At 43.6% G+C, this 22,619-nt stretch overlaps 1 protein-coding gene across 1 annotated transcript; it reads left to right on the forward strand.

The window, feature by feature from the left end:
* The first annotated feature begins 978 nt into the window (after positions 1-978).
* cpne4b (copine IVb) lies at positions 979-21,677 on the forward strand. The gene is made up of 16 exons (XM_070985261.1): positions 979-1,335; positions 4,924-5,114; positions 7,980-8,159; positions 11,016-11,087; positions 11,323-11,397; positions 11,979-12,062; positions 12,174-12,263; positions 14,082-14,180; positions 14,470-14,556; positions 15,306-15,365; positions 15,475-15,608; positions 15,842-15,896; positions 16,100-16,151; positions 16,855-16,988; positions 17,411-17,647; positions 20,710-21,677. The coding sequence occupies exons 2-16, from the start codon at positions 4,944-4,946 to the stop codon at positions 20,839-20,841; spliced, it is 1,662 nt and encodes a 553-aa protein (XP_070841362.1). The 5' UTR covers positions 979-1,335; positions 4,924-4,943; the 3' UTR covers positions 20,842-21,677.
* Positions 21,678-22,619: the final 942 nt, after the last annotated feature.

The raw sequence follows: 22,619 nt of genomic DNA on the forward strand, positions 1-22,619 counted from the left end.
CACTTAATGTGCTGAATTTATGCAAACAGATTATGACAGGAACAAAGTTATCAATGATGGTGAGCTCTGGAACAGTGAGGCAAAATCATCTGTTTAATGTCCCATGCAAGCCACCGAAGGACATTATACAGGGCCGGCTCCAGTCATTTTGGTGTCCTGGGAGAGATTAGGATTTGGTGTGTGTGTGTGTGTGTGTGTGTGTGTGTGTGTGTGTGTGTGTGTGTGTGTGTGTGTGTGTGTGTATGTGTGTGTGTGTGTGTGTGTGTGTGTGTGTGTGTGTGTGTGTGTGTGTGTGTGTGTGTGTGTGTGTGCATAGTTCGGTTGAATTAATACTTGAATGCATATTCTAGGCTACTCATTGTAAATATATCACACGACTGCTGTGCAGTGAATGTTGCACCAAAATGTCAAAAAGACAATTTTACAATCAACATTGCACTAAATTAGTGATGACACATGATTTGTAGAATTTTATTCTGGGAAAAATTCGGGATTAAATGGGTTAAATACACCCTGTGTGTATTAGGAGTCAGTGAACATTCAGCACAGTAAGAAAAATCTATCAATATTTATAACAGCTGTCATACAGGTTAGTCCAATTCCAAGTGACAGCTGATAATAAGCTGATACAAATCTAAACTGTAGAAAATTGGAAATCAGTGTACAAGAAAATAGAAATGGTAAAAGGGAATCAATCAAAACTCAAAGAGAGACCCAGGAGAACCTATAGGACTTGTTATTTACTGTTTATCTCGGCAGCGAAATCGCCTCATACGCTGTGCTGAAACGTTTTAAATTCATCTGAACCAATGACTCTGGTGCAGCGTGAACGTTAAATTATACCAGGCGGTCTCAGGTGTGTGGTCATTGCTTATTACAAAACCACTGAGGCGCATCGCAGCCAATCAAAGGCGAGGACCAGAAAATCAGTTTTCTCAGCGTCAGTTAACTGTAACAACCACGAGATGGCGCTGATGCACTGCGCTGGGAGGCCGGTGGTCCCTGGGCACGGTGCGCTCTCTGCGCCCCCGATGGAGCCAGCGGATTACAAACTCCAGTTAAGTGGCGCACCGTCCTCCTCCTCCACCCCATCTTTCACCCAGAGTAAATCCAGGAGCACGGAGCGCATCCTCACCGTGCTCGCCCAGTGGGAATTAGAAAGCAGCTCTGCCTGGCTGTCAGCGCAGTGCAGTGTAGGGGATAGAGTGAAAACCTATAGACAAAGAGAGTGAGGAGAGGGAGATGGGTCCGGAAGCGGTGAGGTATCCGTGATTGTCAAGTAAACGGCGGTGAAGTTCTTCGGCTCCGGTCGGGTCTTTTCTCCAGGTCATTGAGGTGAGTTTTCTCTCTGCAGAAGATACAGCAGCCCGGATGATGCATGTCTTACAAGGTGCATGGGAGCTGTCCAGGCTATTCCAAACATCTGCCCTGGACATTTTTCTGTATTGTGCTCTTAAGTGAAAGATATGATGGCATCAGTTGTTTATAGCCTGGTACAGCTGTAAGAGAAAAATCTGCTATTGTTTAGCATCTTATGAGACTTTGTGGGCTTATTAATTATACTGTATAATACAATAGATTAAAAAAACACACACTATTTTTTAACTATCTGCCAGCAAAATGTTATTCACAGTGACTTGGGGGATTCTTTCCTTGAGAAGATACAGGAAAATACCTTATAGGCTACACTTAGAAAGCCCCTGCTTTAATTTTATTCAGCTGGAGTGCTATAAGACAAGATAAGCCCTGTGAGAGGGGAAGATCCGCTTCATTCTCCGTCCCTCTCTCCCCTCTGCTTCCTCCACTCTCACTTGCCTGCCTTTCTCCAGTTTTTTCTCTCGCTCCATCTCTCTAATCCCCCCTCTAACAACCTCTGTCTCCCTCACTCTTGCTGGTTCCCTCTCTCTGTCAGCTCTAATAACACTGAGAGTTCACAACACCAGCCTGCTTCACTTCTGATACTCCTCTCTGTCTTTTCTCAGACCCAGCCGCCTTTTATGTGCCCACTCTTTCAGGCGAACATATTGCTGTCACCAGCCGTGATTAATATTCCATATAGGGTTGCATAACATGCCACATAGTTCTTCAGCTTGTGCCTGTCCTGTGGCAGGAAGGGGATGTAAGTCATCTATGTCTGTTAATCAATACATGACCCAGCAATTACAGTGTACTTGAGTGTTGCGGACCTTCCTGTGGCTGAATCATTAGTGTCACATCTGTCACAGTCGCTTTACACACGTGAACATGTGAAGGTGAACGGTCGCACACATATGCAGGTTTACACACAGGCATGCACGCACACACACACAATCAAGGGGTCATGGCAATCGAGCTCTGCCATGATTGATTATCACAGTGTGGAGAATAAGAGCTGACAGTGAGGAGCCTTGGAATGATTTTGAGAGACCTTACACCGCCCACCAATCAATCATTACTATTCTGGTTTTGTTTGGGTGTTATTTTGATTTACACACACACTTCGGAGCAGACAACCCGCTTTTGTTACAAAGCATTTAGGCTCTCCACAATTTTCTCTTTTTTACAGTGAAACATAGCAATTTTCTGCAGTGACATTTCTACATGCCCTGTGAATGAGAAGGACTGGCGGGAAAAAAAACAGAATGCTTCAACAGTCCCCACCAATGTGGTTGACTAGTAATATCAAAATGAATCAGCTGTCAGCCTCTGCATAACCACTATTTGGGCACCCCCCGCCCAAGAAGCTATTGCAAGATCCTGTGATGAAGCGTAATATGAAAATTCATTGTCACCTCTGACAATGTGAAACACATGTGACAGCCGCTGTGCTCTTATACAGTAGCTGTAGAAATCTTCCACATCCTCAGTCACATTCAGTGTCATCTGCTGTCAGCCGGAACAGACAGGCATCTGCTGCTTCCCACACACACGTACGCGCACACAGATGTGCCACCGTGCAGGGGGAGCACGTAGGGAAACGCAAGTAACTACACGCTACGTTCACACAGGTCTGCTGTATGTCACACACCTGCCCTGTGACCCTCTGTCCACGTCCGTTTCCCCGCATGCGGCCCGTTCAGTGTGCTTAGCTAAAAATAATCACCACCAGCCAACACACATAGAACATGAATTATGGAAGACAGAGGGAGAGAGAGGAAGAGAGAGAGACATTCAGGTCAGAGTCAGACCCAGTTCCGAGAGCTTCGTTCCCTAAGGATGATATTACTAGACCGCTGCATTAATATTCAGTTTGTACCATCCAGCACATCAGATCTGCATTTATCCTTTAGATTGTGCTAACTGGACGTGAGGCTACGCAAGGTTTAAATCCAGTCCTCTATAAAATTATGGGCTGGGACAATGGATCCATACATTTCGAGATTAATTTCACATGCAATCCTGTATTTCCGACGTTATAAGAATGCTTTCACAGCTTGGTTTACGCATCACGTGGCTCCTGTTTTAGACATTGTAGGCTTGTTGGGAGGGTAGTAAAGTATTATTGATTGATGCCTTTTTAAGTGGACTGCTGTGACAGTTACTTTTCGATGAGAAGATTGATAGCACTGTCATATGTTTGCATTAAACATGAAGCTCCAGTCAGGAGATGGCTATCTAAGCTAGCCTGGCTTTGTCTGAAGGTAACAAAATCCACCTAAACCTCACTCAAAGGTTTTTTGTGTGAAATAGAGAAATTAGACATAATGTCTAAATTAATGAGCTTTAAAGGCGCTATAGTTGGCTTTTTTTTTTTTTACCTTTACACAGAGCAAGCTGTTCCCAGTGTTTATGCTATGCTAACTAACAATTCAAACTATTCCTTTCATGGCCATGCGCACCCAACCAGATGTTTTCAGTACATCTGGAGAATTACATCTCTGATCAGGTTGGAGGTGGGTGGGGTTACACTGGGAATTAAAAGTGTCCGCTCAAACAGGTGGAATTAAACTAAAAGGAGAGTGAGGAAGATGTCAATCAAGCTGAGTGTGCACACGCCCACGCAGTCCTGGAAAGAGGTCTGATTAAGCAGAATAATTGAAAACACCTGTGTGGGTGGTTGATGGATGTGTTGGACCTTTAAGAGCAAGAGAGTTCTCCCCTGTAACATGTTCAATATTAGTGCCATGCGTATGTGATACTGAGCATCATCGCTCCTGTGAGATGTTTTCCACCAACACATTTCCTGGATTGAAATGAATGTGTGATTTACAAGATATTAGTTGGTGCGTGAAGACCAGAACTCTCACCTTGAACAAATGAAAAGCGGTTATTTCTAACCTTAATTGTCATGATAGGTTATTGTAAAATGTGATTTAAACTTTTTTTTTTTTTTGATGATTAACAGTTCATTTCACATTATCATGGGAAAACTGTCTGTGTCACAGCGATTAGATGCTTGACAGCATTCTATTCAGGGACTGTGAACACTATACACCCTGTAGAAACCTGATAAGAAACCTGGTGATTTATTCTGGTTACTCAGCAGAGCACACTGTGTATGTGTATGTGTGTGTGTGTGTGTGCCGGCGTATGTGTCTTTATGTGCGTGTGCACTTGTATTTGTGCTGATCTATATACAGTATTTGTACATACATCCCAATTACTGTCCACAATGACATGTGTAAACGTGTTATTGTGTGTTTCTGTATATATGGTTCAGCATGTGTGCATTTGTGTGTATTTGGAGACCTTGTCTGATATTCAGTGGCTTCAGAGTCCTGACCTTGAACAGTTTGAGTGCTGTCTGCTTAGTCAGGGCCACTGCATCTGCTCAAGTCAAAGCAAACAACAGTTCAAATGTGCTGCAGTGCATTGGATTTATCCATCCATCCATCCATCCATCCATCCATCCATCCATCCATCCATCCATCCATCCATCCATCCATCCATCCATCCATCCATCTATTTATCTATAAAGTAACTCTTTTCTCCCTCTCCTTTCAGTGTGCTATTGTATATTCAGCATGAGTAACATCTACGAGTCTGCAGAGGCCACATTGGGCTTCATCAGCTCTCCATGCCTGACCAAAGTGGAGCTGAGAGTGGCCTGCCGGGGCATCTCTGACCGCGACGCTCTCTCCAAACCCGACCCTTGCGTGGTGCTGAAGATGCAGTCGCACGGCCAGTGGTTTGAGGTACAGCAATGGAGGATGGGATGAGGGGTTGAAGTGTCGCTCGTCTGCATGTGTGTGTGTGTGTGTAGTCTGGTATGTACATGCTACACACTGTTGCTTTATTATGATTTACAGGTGTCATTTGCCATTTTTGCTTTGCAGTAGGTAACATTATGGTGTATAAACTTGGACTTTGAACCCTTTCACAAACAATTTATCTCTGAGCTCTGTGGGAGTTTCTGTCTTCTTCTGTACTACAAAGTTGATCCAAGCTCCAGTGTCAGTTGAAGTGAAAAGAAGTGCCTCTGAGGTGACTTTATTGCAGCTTTTCAATGTTATTTTCACAATCTTCACTATTTGCCCATGACCTGATGTGCAGCAGGCTGGGAACGTAAGTGTTTTCAGCTGCTCTTCAGGCTCTGTGGCAGATGATTCTTTATGAATTTCTCTGTAGACAGCACTTGAAATTATCCAAGCGTGTCATTGGATTCATGTTTGACTAAATGATTGTGTGTAATCAAGGACCAACGCTATCAAGCAGAGCTGTGATTGTGTCGCTAACCCTCTCGCACTAAATTGCGGCTTATGTTTAGTTCTAAATTATGGATGCTAATTGTCGCTGAAGGCAACAGAAATCAAAGCTTGTGTGGATTGGTGCATAGATTGCATTTCATCTATCCAAATGCTTTTGTCACCCTGAAACGGAGAGTGTGCTGGTTTTGTTTCCCTCCTCGCCTTAGTTCTTCAAAACAAGTTGTCTGCCCCAATAGTTTTGAGATGCTGAAAATAATGAGAGCACCAAACTTCTTTTCTCCTGGCATCATGGCCGATTTTATTGGGCTCATTGTACTCAATAACAAATCTCAAATAGATGGAGACAACATCAGCCAAGAATAGATTTTTTTTAGCACTTGAAAAATGGAAGAAAAAAGGGAAGAGAAAAGCTAATAAATGTTCCACTTGCTCAAGACCCAACCTGCTCTTTCAGGGACTTCAAATGGAATCACCTGCTTTGAGAAACCTCTTATTCCCATTGAAGTCTCACCGGTGGCACTGGCACATGTATTAGCTGAACTTTGTAAGAGCGCAGCATGGGGTAAGAGATGAAGAATCTCATCCGTCTTTCTTTCTCTCACCCTTTTTTCTGAGTCTTCTTTTTAAATACGTAGGCACACACACCCATGCGTGCGTGCACACGCTCACACACGCAGCGTTACAGTGACCCATGGCAACAGACGTGCATGGATTCACACACATGTTGCTCATTTACGCAAACTGGCTCAGGCACAGGCTCTACACTACTCACACACACACACACACACACACACACACACACACACACACACACGCACGCACACACACGCACACAATTTCCATAGGGGCTCAAGATCAAGTGCTCAGAAAGTAGTGCAGCATTACTCTGCCTTTGGAGACTCCACAAAAAGCTGCTCTGTACCACATACTGGTGTGTGCGTGTGTTTGCATGCATGTGTGTCTGTGTGTGTGTGTGTGTGTGTGTGTGTGTGTGTGTGTGTGTGTGTGTGTGTGTGTGTGTGAAAGAGAATTTGTTTTTATATGTTACAGTAAGTCCCTTTGTGAGAGTGTGGAAATGGCCAAATGTTACCACTGCCCATCAGAGCTCTTAATTGGATAATTGTTGAGAGACAGTGTTCAAGCCACGATGTGTGTGTGTGTGTGTGTGTGTGTGTGTGTGTGTGTGTGTGTGTGTGTGTGTGTGTGTGTGTGTGTGTGTGTGTGTGTGTGCGTGTGTTTGTGCATTTATGTGTTCTTTTTGCTTTAATGAGATGCCAGCCTATTGAGGTAAGTGTCAGAAAAGGCCAAATCTGTTTGTGTGTGTTTGTTGAACCTTCTGATGTGCCATTCACTTTTGGGTCTAAGTTTGTGTGTGTACTCGTGTGTGTGTGTGTGTGTGTGTGTGTCTGTGCCAAAGGGTTATCAACAATGAAAGGGACCCAGTCGTTGCTGCTAGTGTTGGATATTTTTGTTGGCAGCTCTGAGACAGACCTTTGTTCGGCTTTCTGTTCCTTTCTGCGTCAGGCAGTTAGAGAGAAGAAAATACGAGATCAATGTTGCAACTATAGTCATTTCTCTGTGTTGTCAAACAGCTTGTGTGATTTTAGCCATCAAGAAAAATCTATAGTCCCAATTCTCAAGTTGATAAGTGTAAACAATGTGGTAATGGCTATTTGTGGTAATTGCTGTAGTGCTGAAAAGTCTGCTGAGGTTCACAATCAATGCACAGTGGCAGTGCGTTGGATGTTGAACGAAATCCTCATACCTCAAGCCACTTTGGAAAGAACATAAAAAAAAACCCTCAATTTAAACTGAAACTGCCAGCAATAAAAGAGCACAGTTTTATGAAACACCTACTGTGTCTCATTTTTTGAAAAAACATACAAAGTTATGTAAAAATATTGGTTCCTCAAGTCTGTATAACACTATGTGTGAAGGTAGTCTCACAAATGGTTATAAAGTAGTCAATTAATATACAATTAATTGTCAGATAATAGGAACAATTAATTACAGTTTATAGATCAATAATTCACAATGTCAAAACATTAATTACATTATAAAACTACTTACATTTGATTGGACATTGGAAAAAATAGATTGATTCATGTGGAAATAAGTAATTGAATGTGTAAATCAATTTCACAGGAGCAGTAACTTAATATTTGTTGATGCTGGTTCAATTATAGTTATGTGATCCTCAGGGCTTTTTACTCGGGTATAACTGATAGCCCTGAGACCTTTGAGAAAATTGAGTCCTTTAGATTCCAAAAAGTCCTTGACTGCAAGGGTGCTAGGGTTAACCTATTTGTGCGTGTGTGTTTGCGCCTCTGTGCACATGTGTGTGATTTGCAGGTGGACCGTACAGAGGTGATCCGCAGCAGCAGCAGCCCAGTCTTCTCTAAGATCTTCCTGGTGGATTACTATTTTGAGGAGGTCCAGAGGCTCCGCTTTGAACTTCATGATATCAGCTCTGGCAACAATGGCCTCCGTGATGCTGACTTCCTGGGAGCCATGGAGTGCACCTTAGGACAGGTCAGTGCGTGGCCCAGCTTCGTTAAGAAGAGTGAGAATCAAAGAAAAAAAAGGTGTGCTCTCAGTGTCTCCCCCCACTGTGCACTGTTCAATAAAACATACATCTCCTAGAAGTCAGGCTTATAGCATTGAATATGAAACAGTGTGTTCGGCAGGTCACTGCACAAGCTAAGTGGAGCTTGTGAGTGTAGTTTAGAGTTCATATATGCTGCACATCTGTACACGATAGAGTGAGTTCACCATAAGAACCACAAGTGCGTATGATGAATGCATGCTTGCACAGGTGAATGCATGACATGAGGGCGTTTATGTGCATCAGTGCAGCCAGCAAATTGCATTTAACCAGTGTATCACATGCAGTGGGTGTTATGTTTAGCAGTGTAGAACATGCATGTGTGAATGCAGGCTGCATGTTTTGAGTGTGAGGGCTAAAGACTGGAGAGTATAATCCTTTGTATGGTACATTAAGCTAGTTGGGATATTAAATGCAGGCAGCACGGTGGCAAGAACGTTGCTGGTTTGATCCCCGGGTGGGGCCTTTCTGTGCGAAGCTTGCATGTTCTTCCTGTGCATGTGTGGGTTCTCTCTGGGTACTCCGGCTTCCTCCCACAGAAACATGCTCATTAGGTTAATTGGTGACTCTAAATTGTCCTTAGCTGTGAGTGTGAATGGTTGTTTGTCTTGTGTGTTGCCCTGCGATCGTCTGGCAACCGGTCCAGGGTGTACCCCGCCTCTCGCCCATTGACGTTGGGATAGGCTCCAGCCCCCCCGAAACCCCGAAAGGGATAGGTGGTATAGAAAATGGATGGATGGATGGATGGATGGATGGATGGATGGATGGATGGATGGATGGATGGATGGATGGATGGATGGATGGATATTAAATGCGTACATCAGGTAATGTGCACTTAGGGTGAGAGTGCAACTTTAAGATTAGAGAGGCCAACTTTAGCCGTGGGTGGAATCCTAATGCGATCTTTTCACTTGAGGTCAGCAACTGTCACTATTTGCAATTACACCGTGCTGTAATTGTCCTTGAGCTCTTAGTTACATTAAGCCCTGAGGGTGCTTTAAACTACTTTTTCAAAGCATGTATATGTGCATATGCTAATACATATGGCCTTGTTTCTTCCTTAATGGCGTTTCCCCTTAATGATCTACTTGTGATCAATGTTTAAAGATTTGCTTCATTTTTGTGCTTCATAAATATCGCAGATCATTTAAAAAGGAAAATCATAATTGCGTGATACTCATTAACAAGTTGATTTCAGGAAATTACCAGTTAAGTCTCACTGAGTGGAAGGGAATGGAGAGAAAGCAGAAAGGACAGAGGCTCAAAAAGTACTAAAGTCGCTGTTTCTGTTTCTCATTGTCAGAGACACTATCAGCAACATAAAGCTGGTGGATTTACAATAGTTGGGAGAACTGACATAATTGACATGGAGGAAGAGGATTTTGAAGGCGAGAGCCAGGGAGGTTTACTGAAATGAGATAACATGCTGCCAACATTCTGGATGCCGCCTCCTATCCAGAGCATTGTTAAGAAAAAGACAGCATTATGTCAGTGCTGTATGAAAGCATCAGAGGCATGTATGAGAACTTCAGTGACTGACAGCAACTCATCGCTTGATAGAAATCCATCATTGTGAAAACTGAGATCGAAAGAAAGGTTATGTTGAACTCTGAGTGCCCCCCCCCCCCCCCCCAGTTGCTGGAGTCATCACTGGGAAATGTAACCGAGGGGAAGCATGTAACAGATGCATTGTGTCAGCAATATGCAATATCATCACAAACAGCATGTAAGCAGTTATATATGACATGCTGTCCTGAAAGTGGTGTATATGATAACACCGCAGAGAATTATCTCATGAGCTCTGCCTTTCAGCTCATCGTTTTGATCAGCTGGTGAACATATTTGAGCATTTAGAAGAAGCTACAGAGCCACATATCTTTCTCAGGAGTTGGTGGAGTGAATATGTGACTTTCATTCATTATGAAGCCAAGAACAGAACTCCAGATGAATGCTAATGCTGCTGCGTGTCTGCTGGATATGCCAACTTATTTTTAAGTTAACTATATCAACTTAAAAATAACATGTTTGCAAATGTGCTTCTGCTGCCTCCAAGTGGCTGTAAAAGAAATGATTGCAGATTTGAATAGAGGTAAAAACAGGATTTTTTTTTCCTGTTTTACCTCTTTGCAGTGTTATTTCATTTTAAAATTAAATATATTTAAAGCTCCCATAACCATTTTTTTTTTACATGAGAACACAAAAGCACACTCAGATCTTTGCACTCTGTTTAATTACATACAAGCTTTCAGGCGAGATCTTCTTCACATTAAGTGGAAGAACATGAGTGTACATGTAGACACTCCACTAATTAGCTCCAAATGCAAAACACCTGCATGTGAATCACTTTTGCTCTTTGGATCAAATGACTCCCTGTAATTTGAATGAATTTTTAGAACCGCCGATCCCACTGGGACCACCAACACGTCACTCTTCAGCTGTTTGCAGCTGCCAGATGCTTTTAGCTCATTGTTTAGATTCATATGTCCATGTGGTTGACACTCACCCAAAACTCACTCACAAAGCTCATATGGTCCAACACCTGGCCAGCTCAATATAGTAATGGGTGAGAAGAGTCAAGGAGCTGGCAGATCAAATCAATGATACAACTCCAGGGGGAATTGCATGACAGGTACTGATAAATTTGTGTCCATCATGCTGCTTGAATGTGTTAGTAGGCAGTTGTGTGCAAACAGTGACGACAGCAGGTGACAGTAGCGGCACAAGCTGCCCCTCTGAGGGGAAATGCTGGAAGATGTGAGCTGATTTCATGGAGTCTGTTTCAGATCGTCTCTCAGAGGAAACTGACCAAAGCTCTACTCAAGCAGGGAAACACTGCTGGAAAGTCTTCTATAACGGTACGTCACTGTTTCGGCCCACAGTTACGCACACACAAATCCCACACACGCCACTTCTTGCACTCAGACGCTCTGAAGATAATTAATTTGATGATGTTGCCCATTCAATCTGTTCTGTTCCTCATTTCCATCTCATTTTCTCTCACCTCCTTCTTCCACCTCACTGTGTGTCTCCCCGTCCCCCTTTTCTTCCCTTTCCCTCAACCCCCCCCCCCCCACCCCCACCCCTCCAAAGGTGACAGCAGAGGAGTTGTCTGGTAATGATGATTACGTTGAACTCTCCTTCAGCGCTCGCAAGTTAGACGACAAGGTGCGTGTGACTGTGTGTGCGCCTTCAGAAAGACTGAGAGTGTGTGGTTTTCCTGTAGATTTGTGCAGCATTAATATTCAAAGATATGAGTTAGTCTCTGTGTGTGTGTGTGCGCTGTCAGGCAGGTGTGTGCGTGTGTGTGTGAAGGAGGATGTGGGTGGAGGGCTGTGGGATTTCATGAGGAAGCAACTCACACACAATACACAGAAGTACAATCTGGCATTATAGGAGGCCTGCTGAGATAGGTGGGCACCCTCCCCCTGACTCCACTATAGCCCCCCCTATCTCACCCACCCCACCACACACACAGATAACTATATTAATTTTCAGCCTCGCCACGCACACACATACACGCACGGCCACGGATGACTAATCCAAACAAGTTGTGCCTTAGGGGAAAGATGGAAGAAAGCAGGGGAGGGGAGGATAAATTGGAGAGGACAGGAAAGGGATGGGTGGAAGAAAGAAGGAAGAAAGGGAGAAAACTGGGGTGAAATAATAATTCTGTTATTATATGAATGATTTATGGTGATCAAAGGTAGTTCTGAGGCAATGCATTACATGTGTGTTTCTCTCTGAAGGATTTTTTCAGCAAATCAGACCCTTTCCTGGAGATTTTCAGAATAAATGACGATGGGACCGAGTCGCTCGTACACAGAACTGAGGTAAATGCAAGCACACACAGGCACACACGTCTTATGTAGCGTGATATGTGTTATTTACTGCTTCATACCTGCGATTAACTAAACTGTGATTGTGTGCACTGTACGTGGAAGACGGTCATGAACAACCTGAGCCCAGTTTGGAAATCCTTCAAAGTTTCCTTGAACACACTCTGCAGTGGTGACCATGACAGGGAGCTAAAGGTGAGTTTGAAACTGTAACTACTTTTTTACACGTTGTAATAACAGCAGCATCATTTTATTTAACCTTAATCTGCGACAGTCTGAGTCCAGGCAAACGTTGGCCACTGGACCCTTTGTTATTTAAATGCCCCCAGGGATACATGTGCTTATTTAGTGGAGGTAGATGCCGAACAGCACCTGAAGGCCTGCGGGTGTTTCTTTGCAAGGTGTCTTTTTTATGCAGCATACAAATGATGAGATCTGTAAAGCATAAGCATTGCCAAAATCTCACATACCCACAAGTATATAACTGAATCAAGACACAAAGCAGCCTCAGTCGTCTCCTTCCATTTTCTTCTCCAGGAGTTGAGTTCAGGTCCTGATGTCAAAGTGATATTTAAAGGGCCGGACGGGTGTGAAAGAGCTCAGCAGTCGTCCTAAACTCTCACCTTTACTTGCCAGAATAGGTCTGCGTGTGCTCATCTGTGAGTGTGTGTGTGTGTGTGTGTGTGTGTGTGTGTGTGTGTGTGTGTGTGTGTGTGTGTGTGTGTGTGTGCGCACATGTGTGAAAGTGGTGGCCGCACATCAGCTCCAAACAGTAATTCTTACCATGAATAAACATGAGCTTGTTCATTAAATATTCAAAGGCGTCTTAACTCTGCATGGCTCCTGACAGCAGGAGAAAGGGCTCGCACGCTCACACTCGCAGGCACACACACACATACACACACGCGCGCGCACGCCACGCGTCGGCTATGGTTTCCAGGGCTACCTGTTTGAAGCATCAGAGCAATAGTGAGAACTGGCAGGGCAGAGATTTCTATTCAGACCAGTGCTTCCTTTTCACCGGGCTCTTAACTGACCAATGCATAAATGCATAACCCACCTCTGCAGAGTCTGTCTGTCTCCCCCTTTGTATGTTTCCTTCTCTGGTTCTCAGTCTCTCTACTTCTCTTCCCATCCCTCCGCTGGTCTCTCTCTCTCTCACTCTCCGTCCTACAGTTAGTATTCAGTGAATGGAACGGAGGTTCTTCATTTTTTCATTACTCTCTGGCACAGCTCGCAGCAACTTGAAGTGGAAGCAGGGCTGCAAAAGCGAGCCCTCGCTCCCTCACATGCAAAAATGACAGACGGACACACATAGGAGCCACAAATGATCACACACACACCAAAAAAAGAGACTTCAGGTGCAGGCACTTGGCAGCTTAAGTGGGGGACAGGAAATGAGGGGATTACTGATGGTCGTTGTTTTTAATCAAGCGTCGTTGGATTGGTTCTGATCACCAGTTGTTTGTGACCTCAGGCAAGAAGGTCACAAGGCTCAAGAGCAAAATTACTCATTCATAACCATTAAACCTGGAAGCATTTTCCTCTGTGTGTGTGCGTGTTAATGTGTGTGTCTATTGACCAACTTTATTGAACATTATTGATTGTACAAACTCTGCAGGATGGTCCATGTATTGATGCCTTTTGTCACCTTTTGAAACAGTGGGACTGTTTCTTTATCCTGTGCTAAGCCTTGGCCCCCCCTGACCTGCACTTTTCACTGGTGATTGAGGCCATTCTTCTTGTCTAGTAGCTCCTCTGAGAGAAACAAACTATTACGCCTAAACACACACACCCACACACACATAAAACTGTCTCTTAAGCCACGTCCCTCTCAGCATCCTCAGATTAATATTTCACCGCTCCATTGCCCCCCACCAACACCGCCTTATCAATCATTCAGCATGGCATTTCCCTGCATGCCACGAGTGCATGTGCGCGCGCGTACGTTTCGGTGACAGTGTTGCAGCTACGCTCTAACCGAATGAACATGTGCGCTTGTGTATGTTCCAGTGCACAGTTTGGGACTGGGACTCTAACGGCAAACATGACTTTATTGGGGAGTTTCAGACCACCTTTAAGGAGGTGAGAGCAGAGCAGGAGGGCAAACAGGTAAGCACAAGCACACACAAGTGTTAATTATTCTTTTGTCTATAATGGATCCCTATTAGTTTCCACAAAGAGGTCTCTGTATGTTAGATGTAGAAAGATTAAATATTGTACATGATAAAAAGCTGTAAAGGCATATTTTGCTGGAAAATGTCCACACATGTGCATCTAAATAAACTGGTGGTTGTTCTGTTTTGAGCCCTCATGTGACGTATATTTAGTTATTGTACGATCCCTCCGTACCACCCAAAGCTGTACCTGCATTAACATGAATATGTGTGTGTTTGCCTAGATTCAGTGGGAGTGCATCAACCCCAAATACCAGATGAAGAAGAAGAATTACAGAAACTCTGGCGTGGTCATTCTCAACCACTGTAAGGTGAAGTCAAACAACATCCACCTTCTTCCTGAAGGCCCTCCGTGTTTGACTGACACGTCAAACAGAGCTGCAAATAATGATTATTAATTAAAGTTGCCCTGAGGATTTTCCTGAGAAATTCATGTTTATATTCAGCGTTTCTTGTGGCCTAACAAGCATATTGAATTCATTTTTCTCCTCACTTAACATTTGCTAAATATTTTTCATCCTGCTTTCTTGCTAGCAGCCTTCTTCTTCTCTGCCTTCATTGGCACATTTCTGTCCCCAACTGTCAATTAAGGAAACGGTGTGAAACAAGTGGCAGGAATGTGCGTAGCATTGTGCGTGTGTGTCTGCGCGTATGTGTGCATCTGTATCCTCAACCCACTCATAACATCACTGCTCTCCAGTGCTGCTAGTGGCCAAAAAACTGCACAGGGTGCCTTTAATGTTTTGTTGATTCGTTGTTTGCTGTTTAAATGTCAGATTACCATGAAAAGTACCCATCTCACATTTCCCAGAGCCCAAGGTGACATCTTCAAACACCCTGTTTTGTCCAACCTTCTGTTCAAAACCAATATTGCATATGCAAGGAAATAAAACAATGACAAGCAGCAGATGCTCATTTTTATAACCAGTAAACAGCTGGCATTTTTGCTTAATTTTGTGTTAGTTAATATTGAGTGTTACCATGCGTCGACCACAGCCACATCCATCTCATTCAGCTTTTATCAAATCTGATCTTGAATTTCTCCGGTTCCCCCTGACAGATCATCAAAATGTATTCCTTCCTGGATTACATCATGGGAGGCTGCCAAATTCAGTTCACTGTGAGTTTTGTCACATATAATCTCCTCAGTATTTACAGCAGCATGTCGTTGTCTGTGCCGTGGCCACTCACGCTGTGTGAGCGCATGCGTGCGTGTCTTTCTGTCCCAGGTGGCAATAGACTTCACAGCGTCCAATGGGGATCCCAGAAACAGCTGCTCCCTCCACTACATCCACCCCTACCAGCCCAACGAGTACCTCAAAGCGCTGGTGGCGGTAGGGGAGATCTGCCAAGACTATGACAGGTAGAGCTCACGCCATCAATCATCGCTTAGCTAATGCCGACACATATTCAAACACACACACACACACACACACACACACACACACACACACTAGATTCTCCCTCTGAGGATCAAATCATTTGATGAAAGAGTGCATGAAGAGATTTCTACGTGTTTATCATGTAAAAAGTTGCATAAATCTCAAGGCTTTCATCCATTGCTTATATTTTCTGTCTGATTCCCTCTTTCTTCAGTGATAAAATGTTCCCTGCGTTTGGTTTTGGAGCTCTGATACCACCTGACTTCAAGGTAGGACATGCTGGATGTGTGTACGTGTGTTTGCACTTGCAGGGTGAGTTCTGGCCACTTAAGATTTTAGATCTCGTTCAGGAGGCACAGCTTGCTTTTGATCAACATGAAAAGAGATTGCATCTGTCAACCTGTAAATTGGACTGAACATGTTCTGCTGAGTGTTTGGTTAAGAGGCTCTGTGTTCTCTGCCCCACATGAAGGTTTCACACGATTTTGCGGTGAACTTTGATGAGGACAATCCTGAATGTGCTGGTGAGCTATCAAACACACTTGACTCCCTGACTTATGGAAACCTTTACATTCATACATCACAGGACCAAAACAATCCCCCAGTATCACTGCTGCACGCCTCTCATCTCTCCCTCGCCGTCAGTCCCATATTTCTCCCTCTATATCTGTCCCCACCCTCTGTTTCTTCCTCTCACACACATGAACACACAGGCACGCTCATGCACGCACACACACACACACACACACACACACACACACACACACACACACACACACACACACACACAGCTGGGAGAATTGTTGCTATGCTGCAGGAAATATTTCAGGCCCTAAGATACAGAGAAAAACAACACTAATCTGTATGTGTGAAATGGGCTTCTGTGCAGTTCTCACCACATAGTTGCATTCCTGCCGTGAAGGTATGTGTGTGTGTGTGCGTGTGTGTGTGTGTGAGTGTGTGTGTGTGTGTGTGTGTGTGGACTGTTTGGGAATGAAAAATGCCCAGTCATGTTAGAATGCAATCACATGGACCTGACGTGTTTTAGCAGATACTTTTGCAAGTACCAGAACCTTGACTTGGTGAGGTCAGTGCAGTGTAACACACAGACAGACAGGAAGACAAGTAAACAAGCAGCAAAAGAACCTGTGTGTGTGTGTGTGTGTGTGTGTGTGTGTGTGTGTGTGTGTGTGTGTGTGTGTGTGTGTGTGTGTGTGTGTGCTGCAGGCATCCAAGGTGTCGTGGAGGCCTACCAGAATTGCCTCCCCAAGATCCAGCTGTACGGGCCCACCAACATCGCCCCAATCATTCAGAAAGTGGCCTCGTCCGCCTCCGAGGAGATGCACACCAAAGAGGCCATGGTGAGAGAGAGAATGAGAAAGTCTGGACCGTTTCACTCGTATTGTTGTGGATGTTGTTGTTTGCACTGGCACACAGGGAGGCAAGGGGAAGACAGATAGCAATGACAAAAAGTGAGACATCAGAGGAGGTTAAAGATGGGACAAGAAGAGCCAAAAGAGATGAATTGAAAAGTGTGTGTGTGGGGAGTGATTGATATTAATTTAATTCCAGTCATAAATTTTACAGCACTATTTCCTCTCTGCCTTAATGCCTCCCGCTTCTCTCCGGCTCTCCAGTGGATTAGAATGAATTTTATTCAAATTAGCCCCTGACAAGAAGCCACTTTTAAAACATAAAATTCAACGAACTCATCGAATTCATCTATTCCTCCCTCCCCACATCCTCCTCCCTTCCACCCACAATTTTTTCCCCATCACACCAGGAATACTTCATCCTCCTGATCCTGACAGACGGTGTCATCACCGACATGGCGGACACACGGGAGGCCATCGTGCACGCCTCCCACCTGCCCATGTCCGTCATCATCGTCGGGGTCGGCAACGCAGACTTCACGGACATGCAGATATTGGACGGGGATGACGGGATCCTTCGTTCACCAAAGGGCGAGCCGGTCCTCCGCGACATCGTCCAGTTCGTCCCCTTCAAGGACTTCAAACACGTGGGTGGTGGTTGGGAGGAGGGGTAAAGGGCGAGGGATACAAGTTCTGGAAAGATGACAGAGCTTTGATAAATGCATTCCAGGCAAAAAATGTGACTAATTCTCCAGAGTCACGATATAATGCAGCAGGATGGATTTTTGCACCAGACGCTGTTTTTCAGCTATTTTTGTACCTTGTGTTTCTACTTCTTCAGAGGCAGCATGAGTATAGTGGATACCACAACACTTCAGAGCTTTCTCAAGCCGGGGAGCAACATTAAAGAGAATAAAAAATGTGAGGTAATGAGAAAGTATCTAGTCATAAAAGGTTAAAAAAATTCACATCAGGGCCACAAGCTTAAAGCAAAGGCTCTAAGTGGGGCTAAGTATCGCTTTAAGGGTTTCAGTATCGCTGCCAGTAACACCTGAGGTTCTGCATTGATATCCATCAACAAATTCCTTTCCCCCTCTTTGCCGAAACAAGAAAAATGGTGATACAGAGCAGTGGTAGGCGAATAGCAGCCCCTGGGTTACATCTGGCCCGCTAGCAAAAAATATTTGGCCCCATAACAAAAGCTAATGTTTTGACTTTTATTATTCATTCTCTTATTAAAACTTCTACATGCTCTACTGCATATAACAATTTGAACACAAGGCTCGCAAGCATGCAAAGCGTGGCCGCTGTGCTTCGTTCAGCACCGGACCGCATGAACAGCGTGTGGTGCTGAAATGAAGTCTAGTAAACTTACCGGATGAATAATGCAGACAAAAGACATAATCCGCTTCATTTAAAGTAAGACTATGTAACATTTGAGAGAAAGAAATAACACAAAGGAAAAGTGGAATTAATAAGCAAGCTGTTAGTTGTTTCGAACACAGTTTTAATTCCACAGCTGTAGCCTGTGCCCTATTTGACCATAACAGATTTGTGTCTCACAAACACAAATAGGTGTCACTGGAGACCTTTTCCTAAGGCGACAACAACAGCATTTTAATTCAACCATTAATCGAGTAGCACTTTTTTCTCTAGCCTGCACTGCGGCACAGAACTTACATATCACATACGAGTGCCGTCGGATACGGTCCAAACACTAAGCAATACATCAATTTTACTCTTAAATGATTGCCTGGAAACAAAATAAACAACACATATTGAAAACATATTTAACAGGCACGTTTTTCCAGCATCCATTAGCTCCCTAATGAACACACTGAAAACTTAATTGCTGAACCTTGATTTAGAGGAAATGTGTGTAAATTTGTGATTAAAGTAAACAGACTGAGAATCAGACCAAGCGTTAGATTCCAGTTTTCAAGTGGCTTATAGTTTCCGCTACTCAGAAAGCATCGACGTAGGGCAGATCAAGCGATGGCATTTAAAAAGTTCTACTTCAGCAGTGGCTCTGTGTGTGTGTGTGTGTGTGTGTGTGTGTGTGTGTGTGTGTGTGTGTGTGTGTGTGTGTGTGTGTGTGTGTGTGTGTCAGGTGGGTGGCAAACAGTGCTGTATTCAGGGGGTAACAAGTGTGAATGTGTGGGCGTAATATGCTTGGTGTGCTCGTCAGATTGCATCAGCTATCTTCTCACGCTGTGTTTATGTGTGTCTCTCTCTGGTGGCATTAATTTTTTCCTGGCTTTGACAGGCTGGGTCTGCTATGGCGAGTCAGGTCTGTGACAGGTTGAGAAATCAACCAATTACCTCCCAGCTAAACAGAAACAGAGGAGGGAGAATGCGGGAAGGAATTGAAAAGTGTGGTTTACCCAAAAGTACATAGAGAGAGTCAGAGAGGAGAGGTGAAGAATAAATCTAGAGGAGAGTGGAGGGAGAGAGGCAGCGGCCGGTGGTGGTGGTGGTGTTGGAAGGGGGTCAACGGGAGACCGGAGCTAAAGACAAAAGGGAGCGAGGGAGTGTGTGACAGAGGTGGAGAGGTGATTTTCTGCTCTGTCGTTTCTTTTCAGAAGGGATTAGCAGGACGGAGCTGCTGTGTGACAGGCAAAGAGGGGGATAACAGGTAGATAGGAGCAGAGAGAGGAGGAGGGAGGGTGGAAGTGGGGAAGGGGGTTGTTGCGGTGGGTGCACTTTGATGATGCATTGTCTCGGGGAATTATGTGAGACGGAGTACGACAGACCCTCTGACTTTGAGGATTCGGAAGTGTGTGCGGTGTGGGAGCATGTGTGTGCATGCAGACAAGTGGCAGACCAGTATGTATCTGTAATTACAGTACGTGTGTGTGTGTGTGTGTGTGTGTGTGTGTGTGTGTGTGTGTGTGTGTGTGTGTGAGAGAGAGAGAGTACATTAGTATAGTTTTTAGTCTTTTTGCATTATCTGAATATTTTGCACTTTTACTGTACATTTAATAGTTAGATTACCATCTATTCTGTATTTTCATCATCATTTTACTGAAATCCAGAGAACATAATAGTTGAGAGTAGAAGAAATAATAATAAGCAGTCAGTTGAGATGAGAGATAGATTACAAGCCTGGAATGATTTCATTTTTACAACGTGCATCCTGGCTATGAAAAGCTCCCATTGATAATGTCAAGAAAAGGGTTAAGCTATTGGTTTTAATTCAGTGCCAAGGTTTCCAACATAGTCTGACATTTTTTAGGCTGCAGTAGTCCCTGCAAGGAAAACATACCTTTTCTATGAATGTGCGAGCTTTAAGAGTTGGAATTTTTCAAATAATAGCAAAATCCATAGAGCACAGACAGTTGAACTACTTTGCATTAACTCATACAGCATAACCTTCACCAGTAGCTAATGATCATGGTGTAAAGAGTGTTCTGTCATGTATGTTTTTTTCTCTCTACATTGACAGGATCTGATGTGTTCTCATGTTTCCCTTGAGAACACACAAGTATATAGAAACCAAGCTACGGTACTAGAGGACAAAAAGGTGAAAGCAGGGATGTTTTGAGGTTGTCAGCTGAGCTTGTCTGATCACATCAGTCTCACTGGTCCAGACCTTTGACAGCATCAGGACCAAAAGTAAATTCTAGCGTCCTGGAATCACGCATGACCAGTGATGTGAGTGTATTTGTGACCCCTGTCCTGCTCTCTCTGTCTGTCTCTGTGTTTCCAGGCTTCACCAGCTGCACTGGCTAAGAGTGTTTTGGCAGAAGTCCCGAACCAGGTGGTGGATTACTACAACGCTAAAGGCATCAAACCCAAGTGCATGTCAGACTTCGAGTCCACAAGGACCTTCAGCCCCTGACAATGGAATACATGCAGACATACACTCAAATACACACATATATATATCATATATATATACTTTATGTACTGTATAATATATACACATGCAAAAGCACAAGCACACATGCAAACATGTACACATAACCATACTACATACTACAGACAGTAGTTTAGCTCAGAGAATTAGCTCGTTCTGGTGAAACAATTTGAACTATTCCATTGATTACTATTGCATGTTTGGCCACAATGGCATCACCTGGGAAATCATTACTATCTACTGTATATCTGAAAGATGTTTATAGAAATAAGAGCCGTCTTCTGAACCAGCATGCAGACTCAGACCATAGCCCACCCAAAAAAAGAATGACACTCCTACCTTATTTAGATAACTAGCAAGTACATAGGCCAAAAGATCTGCGGGTAGAAACGCCAAAATATGTGATTGCATTGCTTGAACAGCTTAGAATTAGCATTGCAAATGTTATTTATGGGAATGGTAGCGCCCCTGTTAGTGTAGTGCATAAATGCATGCATAATTCAGCTCCTGCTAATATCCAATCTCCAGTAGCCGCTTGCTAGTTATGAAATAAAGTATCTCTGTCATTTGAGTGACATTCAGGGTTGTCTTGGGTGTTTTGGGTTCTTTTCTACAGATTTTGTTGGAGATTTTGCTAAATGGAAATTAACAGAATAATTGTAATAATTTCTTAATAACCTTCTTACATTGTAAAGAGTTTTGGAAGGATAGAAAAGCGTGTGTGGTAGACACTCATCTGTGAGCTGAAAACTGTTTTTTTTCTGTATTCTGCATGTTGATTATAATAAAGACACTTTGGTTTTCTCATTTTAGTGTGATCTAATGCTTGTGTGCACGTGTTTATCATGTTGTGGGGACAGTATTTTGTATTTTCACACTGTCACAAAAGGGGGCTTATCTCTGTTTTGGGGACAAAAAGCTGGTCACCACAAGGTAAACCATAAGATTTTAGATTAAGACTTGCTTTTTGATAAATATTAGGGTTAGATTTGGGGTTAGGCTTGTAGTGATATACCAAGATAAGGTTAAGTTTCTGAGGAACTGATGTAAAGAAAATGTAATTTCCTGAGTGACAAAAGCAGCTTTGCCTGTGTGTGTTCAGGCATGCAGTGTAGAGGTATAAGAATATAACAAAGGCAGAGCAGGTGGCAGCTTGTTAGTTGATTTATTTTCCTCTGCCCTGTGAGCTTCTGTCTTCTCTGTTTGCCACTGAATATGCAGACTATTTGTATATGCAGGTAGATATCACACATCTCTTTCTCTAATGGACAGCCCTGCCTTGTTGTTGAGCAAACCAGCTTCCCACAATACTTCAAACTGCCGCATACGCTTCCTTTATCCATACAAATAATAGTCGGCTTGCAGACACCTTCATCCACTACATCTCTCTTTACTTCTTTCCCTTACAGACATTAAAATGCAAGAATAAATTATCTAACTAATCTCCATTAATTAGGGCCAACCGAAGTTGGGCTGTCCTGAGAGTGCACTCCATATGTGCCTCAGTATCTGGCAGATCAGTATTCATGACATGAACATCCTGATATCTCTTTCAGAGACCGCCCACATAAGAGGAGTTAGACACAGATGCAGAAATCAGATGTATAAAGGCTGGGAGTAACCAAGTAAAAATCATGCTGCACCCTGTGCTCTATTTTGTTCTGTCCTGTTACGTAACACAATTCTCTGAAGCTATATTCTTTATAATACAATAATATTATTTACAATTGTTTAATACAATTAAATGAGACAATGAGGCA

This window comes from Chaetodon trifascialis, chromosome 17 (assembly GCF_039877785.1).
Source record: "Chaetodon trifascialis isolate fChaTrf1 chromosome 17, fChaTrf1.hap1, whole genome shotgun sequence".
In the NCBI taxonomy this organism is placed as follows: Eukaryota; Metazoa; Chordata; class Actinopteri; order Chaetodontiformes; family Chaetodontidae; genus Chaetodon; species Chaetodon trifascialis.

Excerpts from the sequence above, each read along its gene's own strand:
- cpne4b (XM_070985261.1), top strand. The coding sequence starts at position 4,944 with ATGAGTAACATCTACGAGTCTGCAGAGGCCACATTGGGCTTCATCAGC. Across the intron at positions 15,366-15,474 it reads GCTGCCAAATTCAGTTCACT|GTGGCAATAGACTTCACAGC; the intron begins GTGAGTTTTGTC and ends TTTCTGTCCCAG. Across the intron at positions 16,152-16,854 it reads GGACAATCCTGAATGTGCTG|GCATCCAAGGTGTCGTGGAG; the intron begins GTGAGCTATCAA and ends TGTGTGCTGCAG.